This window comes from Vulpes vulpes, chromosome 2 (genome assembly GCF_048418805.1).
Source record: "Vulpes vulpes isolate BD-2025 chromosome 2, VulVul3, whole genome shotgun sequence".
NCBI lineage: Eukaryota > Metazoa > Chordata > Mammalia > Carnivora > Canidae > Vulpes > Vulpes vulpes.
This window is the reverse complement of record NC_132781.1, coordinates 12,320,714-12,338,583: the sequence shown is the minus strand read 5'-3', so window position 1 is coordinate 12,338,583 and position 17,870 is coordinate 12,320,714. Positions and strand designations below refer to the sequence as shown.

The following is a 17,870-nucleotide window of genomic DNA, read 5'->3' as shown; positions in this document are numbered from 1 at the left end:
CAGTAATTCCTTAGTAAATGTGTTCTTGGCCACTGTACTACCTGTGGATCAATACTCTTACAACTCTGATTGTTGAATTTGGAAGCAGATGACTTAGTGTTATTAGGGTTGCACTCTTTGGATTTTACGAAGAAATACTTAGGCTAAATCTCATGCCATAATTTAGATACCCCAGCCCTGCTATGAGAAGCAGGAAACAAGATGTACTGTTGGACAGCAGTAGTGAGGGGCTGTATGCATTCTTTTCTCATCTGATGCAACTGGCTACTCTTCACCTAACATCTTTGCTCCTGGAGCCTTAAGGTTTAATCATGTCTGAAAAAATGCATTTGAATGATTTTTTTAAAATTTAAAATGAGAAACTGAAGGAACATTTTTAGGATTCATTTCCTCTGATATTCATATTGTGTCTAATCCTAGCAGTTGCCAAAAAGTAACCTGGAAGAGAGCATGGTGTACAACTAAAAAAAGAAACATCTCAACCAATCAGTGAAGCAGAGTAATAAATATAGAGTAGCCACTGGTAGGACGATTGTCATATTAACTGACAGTTGTTTCAGGAAAAAAAAACAACATAAACTTCTGATACATAGTCAAACCAGAGGAAGAAAGACAAATGAAAAACTGCACTAGGAAGGTGCCATTTTCATGTTATTTATATGGAGTGATTTTATAAGAACATTTATTTCTTGCCACATATAAATGAGCATCTGGCAAGAGCAAGACAATCATACATTATCTCTAATTTTGTATGTGATAGAAAGTGTCAGATTCAACATGATCTTGTATATGTTATTAAGAATCTGCAGCTCTTAAATGTTGAAAATTGTTTATTCAGCAAATCTCAAACCTAGGTATATACACTTGGTTTGTCTTTTTTCTGCTTCATTTGATTATTGGGTCCCTATAGGTGCCAGGCAGTGTGCTAAATTGTTTGGATACGTGAGTGAACGTGGGGTTACATTACCATGGGTGAGGCAGACATTAAAATGAGCCCTAAGGAGTAAGTAAATTGTATTATATACTTGAAGGTGATATGTCCTATGGCAAAAAGGAACAGTAGATCAGCAAAAGGGAGACTTAGAGGACTGGGGCAGGAGGAGGGCTGCAATTTAAATAGGGTGGTCAGGGAGGCTTCACAAAGATGACCTTTAAGCAGAAACTTAAGACTTTGAGAAAAAAGCCATGTGACTCTCTGAGGGGAAGCTTCCAGAGGATCTCTGGCATGTCTCTGGCATGCAAAGAGGCAGATGGGCTGGAATGGTGGTGGTGATGGTATAGAGTAGCAGAGATGAATTGAGAGTGGTACCTGGGATTGGAGGAAGCCTTGTGGGATATGGCATAGTGTTTGACTTTTAATTTTTTTTTTTTAGGATAACAGCTTTATTAAGATATAATTCACATATGGGGTGCCCAGGTGGCTTAGTCAGTTAAATGTCCAACTCCATCTCAGCTCAGGTCTTGATCTCAGGGTTATGAATTCAAGTCCCATGCTGGGCATGGAGCCTCCTTAAAAAAAAAAATTAAAAAAATATATAAATCACATACCAGGAATTAAATTCATTATAAGTGTAACAATTTAATCATTTTTAATATACTTAATTGTGTATCCATCAGCATAATAGATTTTTTAAAAAGATTTGTTTATTTTAGAGAGAGCATGAGCAGGAGGGGCAGAGGGAGAGGCAGGTGCAGAGGGAGAGGGAGAGAGTGAGAATCTGAAGCAGACTCCACGCAGAGCGCAGAGCCCATCTCCTGTCTCAGTCTCATGACGTGAAGATCACAGCCCAAGCTAAAACCAAGAGTAGGTCGCTTAACCAACTGCACCACCCAAGCGCCCCAGGACAATCAGTTTTAAATTTCCATTGCCTCCAAAAGAAATCTGACACCCTTTAGCAGTCAGTGCTCACCCTCAACTCCCTCTCACTCTAGGCAACCACTAGTCTACTTGCTGTTTCTATGGATTTGCCTTCTGTATCACATTTAATATAAATGGAATCATAATACATAGTCTTTTGTGTGTGACTGCCTCCTTTCACTTAGCACAGTGCTTTCAACGTTCCCCATATTATAACACATACTAGTATTTCATTCCTTCTTATAGTTCAGTGATGCTCCTATGTATGGACCTTGTTTTGTTTATCCATTATCCATTGGTGAACATCTGGGTTATTTCATACTCTTTTTGGCTATTATGAATAATGCTGCTACAAACATTTGTGTAAGTTTTTGCGTGGATGTTTTAATTTCTCACCCAGGAGTGGAATTCCTGGCACATATGGTAACCATGTTTATCCTTTTGAGGAACTGCCAAACTGTCTTCCATTTTACATTCCCAGCAGCAGGGTTTGAGGGTTCTGATTTCTCCACATCTTCACCAATACTTGCTGTTATCCGTCTTGATTGAAGCCATCCTAGGGGGCGCAAAGTGATACGCCATTATTGTTTCGATTTGAAATTGCCTAATGGCAGTGATGTTGATCATCTTCTCATATGCTTTTTGGCCATTTGTATATCTTCTTTGGAGAAATATCTTTTCAGTTCCTTTACCCATTTTAATATAGAGTATAATTGCCCATTTCTTAGTGGGCTGTAAGCATTCTTTATGTATTCTTGATACAAGTCCCTTATCAGATACATGGCTTACAAATATTTTCTCCCACTCAGCACATGCCAAGGCCTTAAAAATTCTTGTAGAATAAATATTTGAATATTCAAAGTTATATTTCCATTTTTATACAGTTCCATTTTTATAGCATCAGAATGTAGTCAATTATATTCCAGTGTTAATTTTCCTGACAAACTATTAAAGATATGTAAATAAATTGACAGAGCTTTCATTATCTTGTCATCTTAAAATTCACCATTATGATCCATAGGGGGTGTTTAAAATCTGCCATTTTAATGAATGGTCAAACTACAAAAACATGGAATAAATTTTTTGTTTAAAAAATGTAATATTTCATTTTTAAATTTTATAGATGGAAAAAGTGGAGGCCGATCTAACTAGATCCAAGTCTCTTCGTGAGAAGCAATCAAAGGAGTTTTTATGGCAGCTGGAGGATGTCAAACAACGATATGAACAGCAGGTTAGTCTTTCATTTTGATGATGCCATTGAATTTTTAAATGCATTTATAATCTCTTTTGTAAGAATTTCATTATAGGGGTACCTGGCTGGCTTAGTCGGTGGAGTATGCAACTCTTGATCTTGAGGCTATAAGTTTGAACCCCACGTTGGGTGTAGAGACTTAAAGATGAAATCTTAAAAAGATATATGATAAAATCCCTTCACAATGAAAATGTTACTAAGAATGTTATTATCAATATATATGAATCATTTGAAATAAAATCTGTTTTAGTAAAATCCAGAAATAGGATTTTAGCTCTTCACTGAAGTCTATTACAGTGGTTTGTTAATCTGCATGTTTAATTGAAACTTTTATTGTAATTCTTGAGTCCTTCTGTTCCTGTCAGAGCATAAATCTGAGTTGCTTATTTATTTAAGAAATAGTTTTTGGTACCTACCATGTCCCGACTCTGGGCAGAGCAGTAATCCAACTGACGACGTACCTTTTCACACAGAGCATATACTACATTTTTTAACAATCATTTAAAATTTTTTTTCTAATTTAAACTTAGTTAACATATATAGTGTATTATTAATTTCAGGGGTAGAATTTAGTGATTCATCAGTTGCATATAACACCCAGTGCTCATTCCATCATGTGCCCTCCTTAACGCCCAACACCCAATTACCCCATGCCCCCACCAGTCTTCCCTCCAGCAACCCTCAGCTTGTTTCCTAGAGTTGAGTCTCTTATGGTTTGCCCCTCTATTTTTATGTTATTTTATTTTTCCTTCCTTTCTCCTATATGCATCTGTTTTGTTTCTTATATTCCACATATGAGTGAAATCATATTGTATTTGTCTTTCTCTGAATGACTTATTTTGCTTAGCATAATACTCTCTAGTTCCATCCATATCATTGCAAATGGCAAGATTTCATTCTTTTTGATGACTGATATTCCATTGTATATACATACCACGTCTTCTTTATCCATTCATCTGTCAAAGAACATCTGAGCTCTTTCCATATTTTGGCTATTGGGACATTCCTGCTATAAACATTGGGGTGCAGGTGCCCCCTTGAATCACTCACTGTGTTTGTATCCTTTGGGTAAATACCTAGTTAGGGCAGTTGCTGGGTCATAGAAACTTGTCAAAGAATTTATCAAACTCAACACCCAAAAACCAAAAAAATCCAGACAAGAAATGGACACAGACATGAACAGACATTTCTCCAAAGAAAACATACAAATGGCTAATAGAACATATGCTACATTTTGGTGAGCAGCCAGCCTATTAATTAAAAAAAAAACACAAAATAATTTCGGAGAGTGACTAATGAAAGAGGAAGAAAGTATGTACAGAAGCCTTTTTGGGTGGAGGTGGAAGGGGGATTACCATCATTGACAGGTGGTCAGGGAAGCCCTCTGAGCAGGAGAACCTTGTGCTGAGAATCTTGAAAACTCAGGATGAGCCAGCCATGAAGTCTCTTGGAGGAATAGTATTCCAGGCTAGCGGAACAGTGAGTGCAAGGATCTGAGATGAGAGCAAGTTGAGAGTGTTGAAGGAACAAAAATGACAGAAAAAGACAGTTCAGCAGGAATGTAGAGGGGAAGGTTCCAGCTGTAGGAGATGGGGTGAGAACTTGGCTTGGACTAGGACCAGGACATCCAGAGCAGCCTAAGAGGTTTGGATTTGGATCTGCATCTTATTTACCTAATAAAAAAAGTTTTATTTTCATCTTTTCTAAAACTGTATTCCTGCCAATTCTTGGAATATTCAAGGTGGTTATTAATTTTTACTTATTTGTTTAATTTGCTTGCCTTGTTTCCTTAAACATCTGGAAAAATGTTAATTAGCTTAATTACTAAGTTAAGAAATTTTTTTCTTAAAGACAATATTTGAACCTTTTTATTCTGAAAACCTGAATAATTTTTTCATTTTTATATTTTCAAGTCCTTATTAAATGGCTACTACATCAAAAACTAATAATCTCGTAATGATTACTGAATTTTAATCCCTCTCCTAAGTGATAGCAATTGGCTCAGTTGAGTTCCATGAAAAGGAATTCTGATCTGACATGTATGTAACCTTATGGCTGTTATGTTGTTGTCGCTCTTTTAATTTTAAAATGTTTGTAAATATACCTGAGTTACTTTCATAGTGATGGTTTAAAGTTCGCAAATCGGTCCTTCTTTGTTATTTGCATTATCTGTGTTTTGCTCTATTCTGTCTATGCAAATCACACCCATCCTTCAAGACTTGCTTCCTGCTCCTACACTTCCCTACAATGTCACAGGACCTTTTTGGCCCACACCCAGTTCTTCCTTCTCTGAAATTACAGCATTAATCATCTCATTATTCTGTACACTTAAATCAGTTCTTGTATTGTAAAATATCATGTAGAGCTGTTTTTATCCAGGGTGGAGTGCAGTCTACAAGGAAGCAGAAACTTTCTCTTCTATTTCTTCCAATCTCTGTTACATTATATTTCTGATTGAGCTGATAATAGAAATACATTATAGAATTCATTATATTGTTTAATTGATTGGAGTAGAAAATGGGGAGAAAGAAGGAACATAAGATGACCAAATATAAATAAGAATAGTAAGGAAGGTCAAGAAGTGTTGCATATTATGCTCTAGTTATGAGGTATAACTGAGATGATTTGGGGATTAAAAGCAATATTAAAAGCAAAAATAAAAACAAGAGAAATGTCAGTTCCTCTAAATAAATTGGTGGAGTAACAGGAAACCCCAACTCTGTCTCCCAGGTGGAGAGAGGAAACTCAACAAGTTAAAAACCATTTCTGTGACACAGATATGACTCAGAAACTATTGTGTTTCAGGGTGAGTATAAGGAGGAGACGCATTCTCTTTGAGAGTGTAAAAAATTATATTTTCAGGAGTGCCTAGGTGGCTTAGTCTGTTGAGTGTCTAACTCTGGGTTTTGGCTCTGTTCATGATCTCATGGTCTTGAGATCAAGTCTCAAATCGGGCTCCTCCATCAACAGAGTGTCTGCTGGAGATTCACTCACTCTCCCTCTGCTCCTCTCCTCCCTCTCTCTCTCTTCCTCTGCCTCCCACTCCCCACTCAGTTTCTCTCTCTCTGTCTCTCACTTTCTCTCTGTCTCTCCCTCTTGCTCTCTAAAATAAATAAATAAATTTTAATTTGTATTTTCTTTTTGGTGATAATCTTCTGATGGCAAATATATAACCAGATATAGCCAAGTGACTTCAGTGCCTGATTTGCATTTATTTTGTTATTGTTTTGGCACATCTCTGGCTTCTTAAAGTTGGATACATAAGAAAAATCACCATGGAAAATTAACATTTGACTAAATAAAAATTATTTTAAGTTAAAAAAAGAAGAAATAATATTTTGCAATGAATGTGATAGGCCAAGAATGATTCTCTTATGAAGTTAATAAATTTGTAACAAATAAAAATAATTAGCGTATAAATTAAGTAATTATCACAAATCATAAGAAGATCATTAATGTCCCAATAAGTGACCTCGCAAAGGACAGAAACAGATAAGAAACTAATTGAATAAATGACCATGTAGAAACATCTTTAGCCTTAGTATCAATAAAAATGCAAATTAGAATTAACAATGATGTACCATCTAAAATTGGCAAAAGTTTAGTGAAATTTGTACTTTCATATATTGCTGGTGACATTTAAATTAATGCAGCCTTTTTGGAGAGGATTTTGGCAGTATCTACCAAGAGTCATAAAAAGTATTTATACCCACTGACCCAGTTATTTTTAATCTCAGACAGAAACATTCAAACAATAATATTAGTTATTTTTTAGGTGATGGAATCATGGTTGATTCTTTTTCTATACTCCCTCCTTTACACATTGTGACTGTCTTTTTTATTTTTTTTAATTTTTTTTTTTTAATTTTTATTTATGATAGTCACAGAGAGAGAGAGAGAGGCAGAGACACAGGCAGAGGGAGAAGCAGGCTCCATGCACCGGGAGCCCGATGTGGGATTCAATCCCGGGTCTCCAGGATCGCGCCCTGGGCCACAGGCAGGCGCCAAACCACTGCACCACCCAGGGATCCCACATTGTGACTGTCTTTTTTAATGTGACAGTTATGTTTTTAATTTAAAAATACACTTACATCGTGTGAATCACCAAATTCTACACCTGAAACCAATTTTACCATATATGTTAACTAACTAGAGTTTAAATAAAAACTTTAAAAAATACACTTGCGTAAACTTATTTGGAAGAATGTAGGTTTCAAAGGTTTTTCTCAGAATGATAGTTTTAAAAATCTACTAAAGTTGTGTCTTTGTATAGTCTTGCCTAAAAATACTTAATAAGAGAAATTAATTTTTTAAAGAATTGATACTATTTATAGAAACTACATGCTGTGGGGGTGTCTAGGTGGCTCAGTTCATTGAGTGTCTGACTCTTGATTTTGGCTCAAGTCATGATCTCAGGGTTGTGGGACTGAGTCCCCTGTTGAGCTCCATGCTTGGAGTGAAGCCTACGGAAGATTATCTTCTCCCTCTCTGCCCCTCCCCCTGCTCCTGCTTGCACTTTCTCTCTCTCTCAAAAAAAAAAAAAAAAAAAAAAAAAAGGAAAGAAAGAAATGTTGGCAAATGGAACTCCAATAGAAAAATATACAAAAAAAAGAACTTTGCCAAGAAAAGATAAAAAAAAAAAAAAAAAGGAAGGAAGAAAGAAACTGCTGTTGCATTAACTTTTCTGCATTTCATTTTCATGAAAAGGGGATAAATGATACAATTGTCATGCAAGTGTGTGACAGGAGTTAAAAAAAGCTCACTTAAGGATCTCTCAGATCTTGGTGATTTCACCCATTTTATTCTTCCTATATCTATAGGCCTGTTTATTAGACTTGGTGTTGAGATTGAAGATCCCAGGCAGTAACTCACTAGGAAAAGACAAACACAGGAATATGAGCTAATAGATTTTAGGAGAATATTTATTTATTTATTTGAGAGAGAGAGATAGAGATAGCCAGAGAGTACAAGCAGGGAGGAGAGGGAGTAGCGGACTCCCCATTGATCAGGGAGCCAACTTGGGACTTGATCCCAGGACCCTGAGATCGGGACCTGAGCCAAAGGCAGGCGCTTAACTGACTGAGCCACCCAGGTGCCCCAGGAGAATATTTATTGATGTGATAATATGCCAACTTTTTAAAATCCTTTCCAGCAGAAAATTTTATTACCTGGAACAGTAAGTAGTCCCCCAGACCACTCCAAATTGTTAAGATTTTTACTGTGAAAGTTTATTATGAGAAATGATAGGCATATAGTTGTGGTCCCTACAAGCTAGCAAAAGTTCACTAAAAATGAAGCCCATAAACTAAGCTCATTTCCTTTTTTGAACGGGGGTCAGGCTGGTAGATAAGGAAAGTATGGCTGGACTTCACTGAGCCACCTGGTAAGGTCCTTCATGAAGGCAATATGGAAAAAATGGTTTAGATATTGGTGCAGTTATGTGGCTAAGTGGTAGGTCAAAGGGCCATCACTGGATGATGATACAGAGGTAATGTTCCCTGCTTCCCCAGAGTTCAGAGGAGTAGTTAACACGTGGGACATGAAAATCAGTACTCTGAAGCTTTAAACAGCTGAAATTAAGATGATTAAATTTATTAGGATTGAATATAAAATCCTATGCTTAGATTTAAAAAATTATCTGCAAAAAATACAAGGCAGGGGTGAGGGTGTATGAGGGGTATAAAGGGCAGGGGCAGCAAGGCAGACAGAACAACATGCCTGGGATGATGGGGTAACGGGCCCAGTACATTGTTTACACATCAGGTCACATAAGGAGTAAGTCAGTTCTAGTTGCCACATTTGAAGTAGGACATTGACAAAAGCATGTTCAAGTGAAAGTCTCCAGGATACAGAAAGACTTGGAGCTATGTCAGTGAGAGTATTTAAAGGAGTTTCAGCAAGAGAAGACAAGACTAAGGAGAGTAACATATCTATCTATTATTTTTTAAAGATTTTATTTATTTATTTGACAGAGTGAGCACAAGCAGAGAGAGAGAGAGGGAGAGGCAGGTGCCCATCTGAGCAGGGAGCCCAACGTGGGGCTCCATCCCAGGACGCTGGGATCATGACCTGAGCTGAAGGCAGATGCTTAACTGAGCCATATTTATTCTTAAATTCAAAATCAGTCATCTAGGAAATAGTAGGATTGGTCTGTATGGGAATATCCCAGTAGCCAACAGTTAGTAGACCTGCTCGGGGCCACGGCCCACTTCTGGATGCTCTGTGTGAACTCAGCCACGTCCCTCCTCACAGTGGTCTTGCGAGGCAGAGACTATTACGTATTTTTCCCATCTTCCAGTTGTAGAAACTGCAGCGCATCCTCTTAAGTAACCTGTCCAATGTCCCACACACTTAACAGATGACAGAATCAAGCCTGAACTGGAGCCATGCTCCACTCTAAACAGACTCCCCTTGCAGTTCCAGGAGACAGAAATTGAACCCATGTGTAGATAACACTGGGAGGCATATTTTGACTCATTTCAAAGTCATTCTTTCCTAAAGAATTAGGCAAATGCTCAGTGGTTTATCTTGTGAGAAAGTAAGTTCCCCAGCCTGAGTGTTGAAGTAGCTGTTGGGGGTGTTGTAGGGGGAGGCTGTGCATTCGTGGGGCTGTCGTATCACTAAGATCCCTTTCGAATCCAGGGTTCTGTGATCTTTCTGTTCATCTGCCTGAGTAGACCCTCAGCCCATGTGTGTATGTATCGTGACAGATGGAGACATCCCTGACTCCACCACTGACTTGTATGCTTACATACTTGTCTAGCTGGATGTCCTTCTTCCGGGCTTCCACCTGCCTTCTCAGCTGCCGTTTTGTGTGTGATAAGCTTTCTATTATTTTGTTTGACTTTTCTATAAAATGTGAAATAGTAAATATTATGGTTATAGCAACTCACACTGGAATGGGATGTAGATGCTCATCCACCAGGCCTTTGTCTACACTGAAACTGAGGTAGGTGTTCCCTGGGATAGTGAGCCAGTGCCAGGGTGTGTGTGAAGCTGCATACATGCTTCCTGGAAGGTCGGAGTCACTTGATTATTTTGTGGGAAAGCGAAGCAGTTTTACTATTGAGGTAACAATCATATTAAAACAAACAGAGACTTTCCTGTTTTGTAAAATGCAAAGTTCTCATGAATTTTTAAGATAAAATAGGACATTTCAAAGAAACCTCCAGCTTGCAGAGGCTGCTTCAGGCTATGCCCTCAGATCCCCTAGAGGGGTGCTATTCATTTTCACTGCTACCAGGGGTACTTTGGTGGAAAAGTTTAGAAGCACTTATCTGACCTAATCTCCCATTTTATAATGAGAGAATTGCCATCCAGAGGAAATGAATGACTTGTGCTTTTTTGGTTGTTAGTTTCCTTATTCGGTTTTTATTTTTGAGCCCCTTCCCATAGGGAAAGCATCATGCCAGGAACTGAAACGAAGTGAAAAAAGCAAAATGGTATTTTAAAATATTTTAGCCAGAATGCAGGCATAAAGTGGGCAGATGTGGAGAGAAAAACTTCAAACACATGGGCTAAACACTCACACAAATATCCTGTAAAGCCCAAGCTTTCATCAAGATTTCCTGTTTCTTTCCTGTATAACCCATTGGAACAAAAAGACAATTCTAATTGTCTGCACAAACCTCATTCAAGCTGGAAACAAACAACAAACCAGGCATGCTAGGATTTCCTGAACTATGGAGATTTTTTTGGCAATCCCATCATATCATTCTTTAGTCTTATATTTTATATCTTCTCTTTTCACTACAAAGCCTTTAAAGGGAAATGTAGTTCAACAGATAAACAAGTGGTCAAATTCTTGGGGAAGAATAAATACTTATTGTTAATGATCATAAAAAACACTGAAGGGCCAACTGCTTACACATTACTCTTAATTTGAAACTTAAGAACATTTTGATAGCAAAGGCAGTGTAAAGATGAGACAAATTATACAAGATAAGTAGTTGGGAAGTTAGAAGGTCAGTTGAGATACTTAATTAGCAGATAACATGCAATTCCCAATTTTTCCCCTATGAATATTTTAGGTGTCTTAATTTTTCTATAATGTTAGACTGTGTAGCCTCACTGGAAGGGGATACAGTACAAAGCAAGACGTAGAGGCCAGAGAGGGAAGACATGACTAGTCGAGGTGCCCAGGGATGTGGAAGTGTGCGGAGAGAGGTGTTGGCTTCAGAGGAGAGGGGCAGGCCTCTGCTACAAGTAGTGAGAAGGGGAGGGGAGGAAAGATACATAGAAGTTTATAAATCTGCAGCAGGAAAATGAGGATGCTCTTAGACTGAAGGTTTTCCTTCATGAGAGAGGAGGAGGGGTCATTTGCTGAAACTAGAAGAATTATATAGACAGCAGGGCCAAGGGAAGTGAGGATGGTTTGATATGATTGTGGTGATCCCATGACTGATCTCATCAGAAAAATTCAGTGAAACTTCTTTTTGGTATCAAGGTCTCTGATGAGGTTAATGACCATGAATTTGTGGGTCTCCCTAAGAGCTCTTCAAAATGGGTTTTCATGCTTTCTGAACATGTGTGTACCTCATTGCATGCCAAGCATGCTCTGTCATTCTCTTTGTTTTCTTTTCGCTCACTCTATCCTATTTCTTTTAAAAGTCTTTTGGCTTGGCTTTCTGTTTCCAGTTTGTAAAAAATAATTTTTGAACCTTAATGACATATCAGCTGCTCTGCTCTCTACATGGTAGTGGAAATAAATGTAGTCATGATCCAGTGATGCTGCAAGGCACAGATTGGCCCTACAGGCAGGAGGCAGAGTGCCAGATTCCTGGACATTAGGTGGCCAGAGTCAGAGACTCAGGCTTTGAAGCTGTAGAGCCCATGGGTCCAGGTCAAGCATTAGGAGCCTATGTCCATAGGATGGGCATTGATGCGTGGTGAAAGGTACTTAAGGCAGGCCTTGTCTTCCTGTTTGTTTGTTTGAAACTTTTCTCATCTAGGTTAAAACAAATGGCACATTTATCTGGAGTGGGAATTAAGAGGGCAAAGATGAACACAGCTCTTTTCAGTAACTATAATGTGAAGTATATATGTTTTGTTTTAGGGGATACTTCATTTGCTATGGGGCGCCTGGGTGGCCCAATCAGTTAATCATCTGTCTCTGGATTTTGGCTCAGGTCATGATCTCAGGAGTGTGAGATCAAGCTCCATGTCTGGCTCTGTGCGGAGTGTGCAGCCCGCTTAAGATTCTCTCTCTCTTGGGCAGCCTGGGCAACTCAGCGGTTTAGCTCTGCCTTCCACCTAGGGTGTGATCCTGGAGACCCTGGATCGAGTCCCATGTCGGGCTCCCTCCATGGAGCCTGCTTTCTCCCTCTGCCTGTGTCTGTGCCTCTCTCTCTCTCTCTGTGTGTCTCTCATTAATAAATAAATAAAATCTTTAAAAAAAAAAAAAGATTCTCTCTCTCCCCTTCAGACCCTCCCCTCAGACCTCACCCTTGCTCACCTGCTTGCTCATTCTCCCTCTCTCTAAAAAAAAAGTAAAAAATAAATAAAAATAAAATGAACAAAAATGTGTCCTAGATAGTGATATGGCTGATTGATGATACCCATTCTTTAGATACCTTAGAAGTTTATAATATAGAAGCAGTGTCTTTCCAATCATTCATTAGTTAATGCATGTTTATTGAGTGACTGCTTTGTACTCACCATAATTCCAGGTGCTTAGGATATGGCAGCAAACAAAATATAGTGTCTGCTCTTATGGTAGAGGGGACAACAGCAACAACTCTCTTTCTGTATCTCTTTGTGTCCCAAAATATAAGGTAAGGTAAGGTAATGACAATTTCTACAAAATAAAGCAGGATAAGGTGTTTGGAGTTGAAGGGGCTATTTTATATAGAGTTGTTTCATGTAAGGTGTTATTTTAGATACAGACTGTGAAAGTTGCTAAAGATATGATACTCAAATTAAAACCTGCATGAAAGGTAGGAGGAAACCATACAAAACTTGAGAAGAGGAAAGAATATTTTATACAGAGGGAATGGGTTGGTATGTGACTGGAATGGGGTGAGCTAGGGGAGAGAGTGTTAGGAACCAAGGTTAAGCTGTAGGCAGCTTCTATCAAGTTTTATGGACTGTGTTGGGAAATTTAGGTTTTATTCTGAGTGTGATGGAAAGCCATTGGAGCATTTGAGTAAAATCTGGTCTGAGTTTTAAAAAGATTTCTCTAGCTGCTGTGTGGAGCACTGATTGTAAGGAAGGTGGAGGGGAGGGCTAGTTAGGAGAGATGGCAGGGCTCTGGTGAGAAATTACCAAGGCTTGGACCTGGGGGGTGTGGTGGGGGTGATGGCAAGTGCTTAAATCCGGATGTATTTGGCAGGAAAGACTTGTTAATAGATGGGAAATGGAGTGTGAGGGGAAGAAGGAACTCAAACGGGACTCCTCAGTTTTCCTGCTGAAGAGCCAGGGGAATGGTGGTGATGGACCCGGGCCCATGAGTAGAGAGAGAAGAGGAAGGAAGGCCCAGGACTGAGCCCAGGGGCACTACAACACTTAGCAATGGGGGAGAGGTGGAGGGAACAGAGGCTGGGAAGGAGCGGCCAGGGAGGTAGCAGGAAAACTGAAAAGGTCTGGTTTCCCATAAGCCATGTGCAGGAAGTATTTCAGGAAGGAAGTGTGAGCAGCTGGCTGTTCCAGGCGCCTCCAAGAGGGGAAATTAGACAGGGACTGGAAAGCGCCCACTGGATTTGGCAAGAAGGCTCTCGCCACCTCGTCAAGGCCAGTTGCAGGGGAATGTGGGAGCAGAAGCCTGAGTGGAGGGAGAATGGGATATGGGAGTTCCTTTTGAGGAATTTTGAAAGGAAAGGGAGCAGAGAAATGAGGTGGTAGCTTGAAGGATATGTAGGGTCAGTGGAAAGTTTTTAGAAAACGAGATAAGTACAGACGTTTGTTGGTAGCTGAGCACGATCCATTGGGGAAGAAACCAGCAATGATGCAGACAGTGGTGGGATGATTGTGAGAGCAAGTGCTTGATTTGGCGCGAGGGGATGGTGTTGGTGCACAGATGGCAGGGTTCTCCTGAGGTGACAATGAAGATGGCCACCCATCCGAGTCACAGGAGAGGCAGAGACTAGGCAGGTAGACACATCTGTTTGGTGGTCAGGAAGATGAAGTAGTTCCCTTCTGACTACTTCTGTTGTTTGGCTGTTCCTGAAACCAGCTGTTCATTCAAAACGATGAATGTTCTTGGAGTGTTGGGGTAGGTGATATGAGGAAAAGATGAAGAAAAAAGGTATAGTCCATATCTTAGAGGAGTTGGTAGCTGGGTTGATCTGTTTGTCCTTCTAAATTCCATATTAGCTGGGAAACTGATGATTTTTCTATTTCCTTATTCATTCAGCAGCAGTGATGTGCTGGGTTAAGAAAACCGAATGTGTTTTAGAGGAACAGATAAGAGGTAAAATAAATTAAAGATAAAATGTACAGTGAAGACATGTTTTCCCTCAAAATGTTGAACTCTGTCTAAGAGGGTGATTTCTCAGTTAATGAATTTTCTCAGTGTTGAGTGGCTTGAGTTGACCGTCATTAAACCATGGAGAAGAATCTTGAAGGATTTGACTATCTGAATGAATCTTTCCTGGGTTTTAATTGAGATCTGGCAGACAGAAAATAGTAGCTAATTTTTCAGACAGTTTTAAAAGGGTCATTATTGTCACCCATGACCTACGGGTGCTGGCGAAGTATTTTGGACATGTTAAAGAAAACTGCAGAGAAGAGTACTTACTTCCCCCATGCGCAGCATTTACCAGCGTTCCTCCACCCCCACTGGTGTGCCTCCAGCCATCCACCCTCCAGGATTCTGAGCTCCAACAGCTTCTGCAGACACTCGTCCCTGGCTGTCGATGGCTCACAGGAGGGGAAAAAGAGAAGTGGCCGTGTATGCTGGGAGGTCCTCATTCCATCTCCAATAGCAGTTAGCACAGCAATATCAAACTTTTTAAAAAGAGAACTTGCATAACAAAGCTGAATTGTTGATAGACAGATTTCATAGATGGGTTTTTTGTTGCAGTGGGTATCATTTAGTCCCAGAGCCACATGGTCACGCACAAATAAATTTTACTTCTGCTCTTGACTCACTATTTGTTGGGGGGGGGGGGTGCCTGTTTCTATGAAGATGTTGTTCATAAAGTCAGACTATACCGTGGCATTTTCTGTGCTGACTTGTGTGGAATTTTTACTCTGACTGCAATGGCTCAGGCAGATTGTATATGTCCTTAGGTTTATCTTTTTTTTTTTTTAAGTTTTTGTTTGCATTCCAGTTAGTTGACATACAATATAATATTAGTTTCAAGTGTACAATATAGTGATCCAATCATTCTGTACATTACTTAGTGCTCCTCCTGATAAGTATACTCTTAATCCCTGAAAAATCCTTGTTTGTTTTTTTTATTGCCAACTCTCTAAAAGAAAGTACACCTTGAATTATTAGCCTCGTATATATAATTGCTCATGATATTTGAATTGACCTTCATCTCTTTTTTTTTCTTTTCTTTTTTTCCTCTCTTTTTTTCTTCTTTTTTTTTTTTTCTCATCTCTCTTTTTTAAAAAAGTAGCACATTTACAATAGTTTATGAGGGGATCCCTGGGTGGCTCAGCGGTTTCGCGCCTGCCTTTGGCCCAGAGCGCGATCCTGGAGTCCTGGGATCGAGTTCTGCGTCGGTCTCCTGGCATGGAGCCTGCTTCTCCCTCTGCATGTGTCTCTGCCTCTCTCTCTCTCTCTCTCTATCATAAATAAATAAAAATAAATCTTTAAAAAAATACAATAGTTTATGATTTTACTAGGCAGTGGCCTTCCTATTCCTCTACTCACACTGAAGCAGGGAGGAGCTACCAGAACTGCAGTAGCATTGTCTTGAGGAGGAGATCCAAAATCTCAGGAAAATGAGAATATTAGAATGATTTTGTTACTTTAGACCAGATAACCTACTCCTTGGGAGGACTTAGAAGATACTGCCTTCACTAAGGTGTTGAGGAATGCACTGATGGTGGGTGCCTGGATACTCTTGAGCAGCTACGTGGTGGCTTCCTCCATATGCTGGCCCTGATAGTAGGAGATGCTGCTTGGAATGGGGGTGCCCACTTCCAGGAGGATGGTAGGGTTTCCAAATGGCAGACACCAGGGGAGGAACTCAAATGTCGGATGGGAGGTAGAAGTGATTACTGTAATGGGCCCCAAGACTAGAGAGGCAATCAACGTGTCTTGCCTGGCAGGGATCTGTGGTGATAATGAATAGAGCATGATGTTGAGGGTTAAGAGAGACCAACGAGAGTACTGCTTGTACAACATCAAGAAAAAGCCAAGAGCTGGCAAGAGAACTTTAGACAGCTCTCTACTTGAGTAGAAAATCATGGTCTTAAAAAAAAAAAAAAAGAAAAAAAGAAAATCATGGTCTTTCATTAAGTTTCCAGATCTAAGTTCAGTTTGTAGACCCAAAACCAATGTATTTGAAGGGAGACCATGTCCCTTGATAAGGACTCTTACAATGCCAAGGAAATGCCATCCAACTTGGTACTGTGCACAATGGAGAAAGCAGAAATGCCACCAAAGTCTTATCTTCTGGATTTGACTACTGTGAATCTGATAAGAGTATAATTCCTGAGATTTCTGAGACATAGATTAATAGAAGGGTAATGTAGATATATAGACACAAACATTTTCTAAGAAATGAGACGATGCTGTATTTTCTACTTTTATTAAAATAATGTTATGTGAAATTAGTATACTAATAAAGAAACAAGGAAAACAAGGAATTTCTGAAGTTTTGAAAATGTTTCTTTGCCATATGAGAGGTGACTTCTTAGAATATTAATAAAGATTAAAATAAGATTGAGATGTGAGACACCTGGGTGGCTCAGTTGGTTAAGTGACTGACTCCCGATTTCAGCTGAGGTTGTGATTTCAGGGTGTGAGATTGAGCCCCACATTGGGCTCATGTTGAGCATGGAGTCTGCTTTGGATTCTCTTCCCTGCCACCCACCTCCACTTGCATGTGTGTGCACTCTAAAAAAAAATAACAAATTGACGTCAGAGTCATTTTTAATTTTATGGCTCAATTTTGAGAGCATTAATTTACTCACTATAATAAGAAAAATAAAATTTACATTCTTAAACCTTTTCCACTCACTCCTTCCACTCTGTTTTGTCAATTATAGTGTTATGTATACATTGTGGAGGGTTATAACATTTGTATTCTGTTCTATAATCATGATTATCATAATTACATAGAGTTATTTTTTTATTTAAATCATTTGTATGCTCACCACCAGGACTTTTTTTTTTTTTTTCACCACCAGGACTTTTAGCACAACTTCCTCATAGTGAATTTCTTTATTTTGATTCATCTGTTGAGTGCTGAGATTTCATCATTAAATCGTTTTTTTCCAGGAAGGGCATCTCATTGTTATATTCATTGCATTTTTGCATGAATGAATAATGTTTCCTTATTTTTGGCTGGGCATAATACACTGATGACCCTCTCTTCCCTAAAGCTTTGTACATAGTATTCCCCTGTATTTTGGCACTAAGCATTGTCCATAATACCCCTTTTCTAGTCATCTCTTGGTTGCCTAAATTTCATCCTCAAGTATTTTTTTTCAAGAATGGTTTGGGTTCAGTAGTTTTGAGTTTTGTTATAGTATTCTTGAGCTGTTATTTTCCTCAATAACACAAATACATAAATACAGTGTGTTTTTTGATATACACACTTAGCTCTTCATTCATTAATGGTAAATTTTATGATATGTCTGTGT

At 39.0% G+C, this 17,870-nt stretch overlaps 1 protein-coding gene across 12 annotated transcripts in view; it reads left to right on the top strand.

The window, feature by feature from the left end:
• The window catches only part of CEP112 (centrosomal protein 112), a 397,262-nt gene that overhangs the window by 168,318 nt on the left and 211,074 nt on the right, over positions 1-17,870 (top strand). For all 12 annotated transcript variants that reach the window (XM_072746768.1, XM_025999623.2, XM_072746763.1 and 9 more), the window contains one exon: positions 2,982-3,089. In XM_072746768.1, the coding sequence (XP_072602869.1) occupies positions 2,982-3,089 (108 nt within the window). The remainder of the gene's footprint in view (positions 1-2,981; positions 3,090-17,870) is intronic.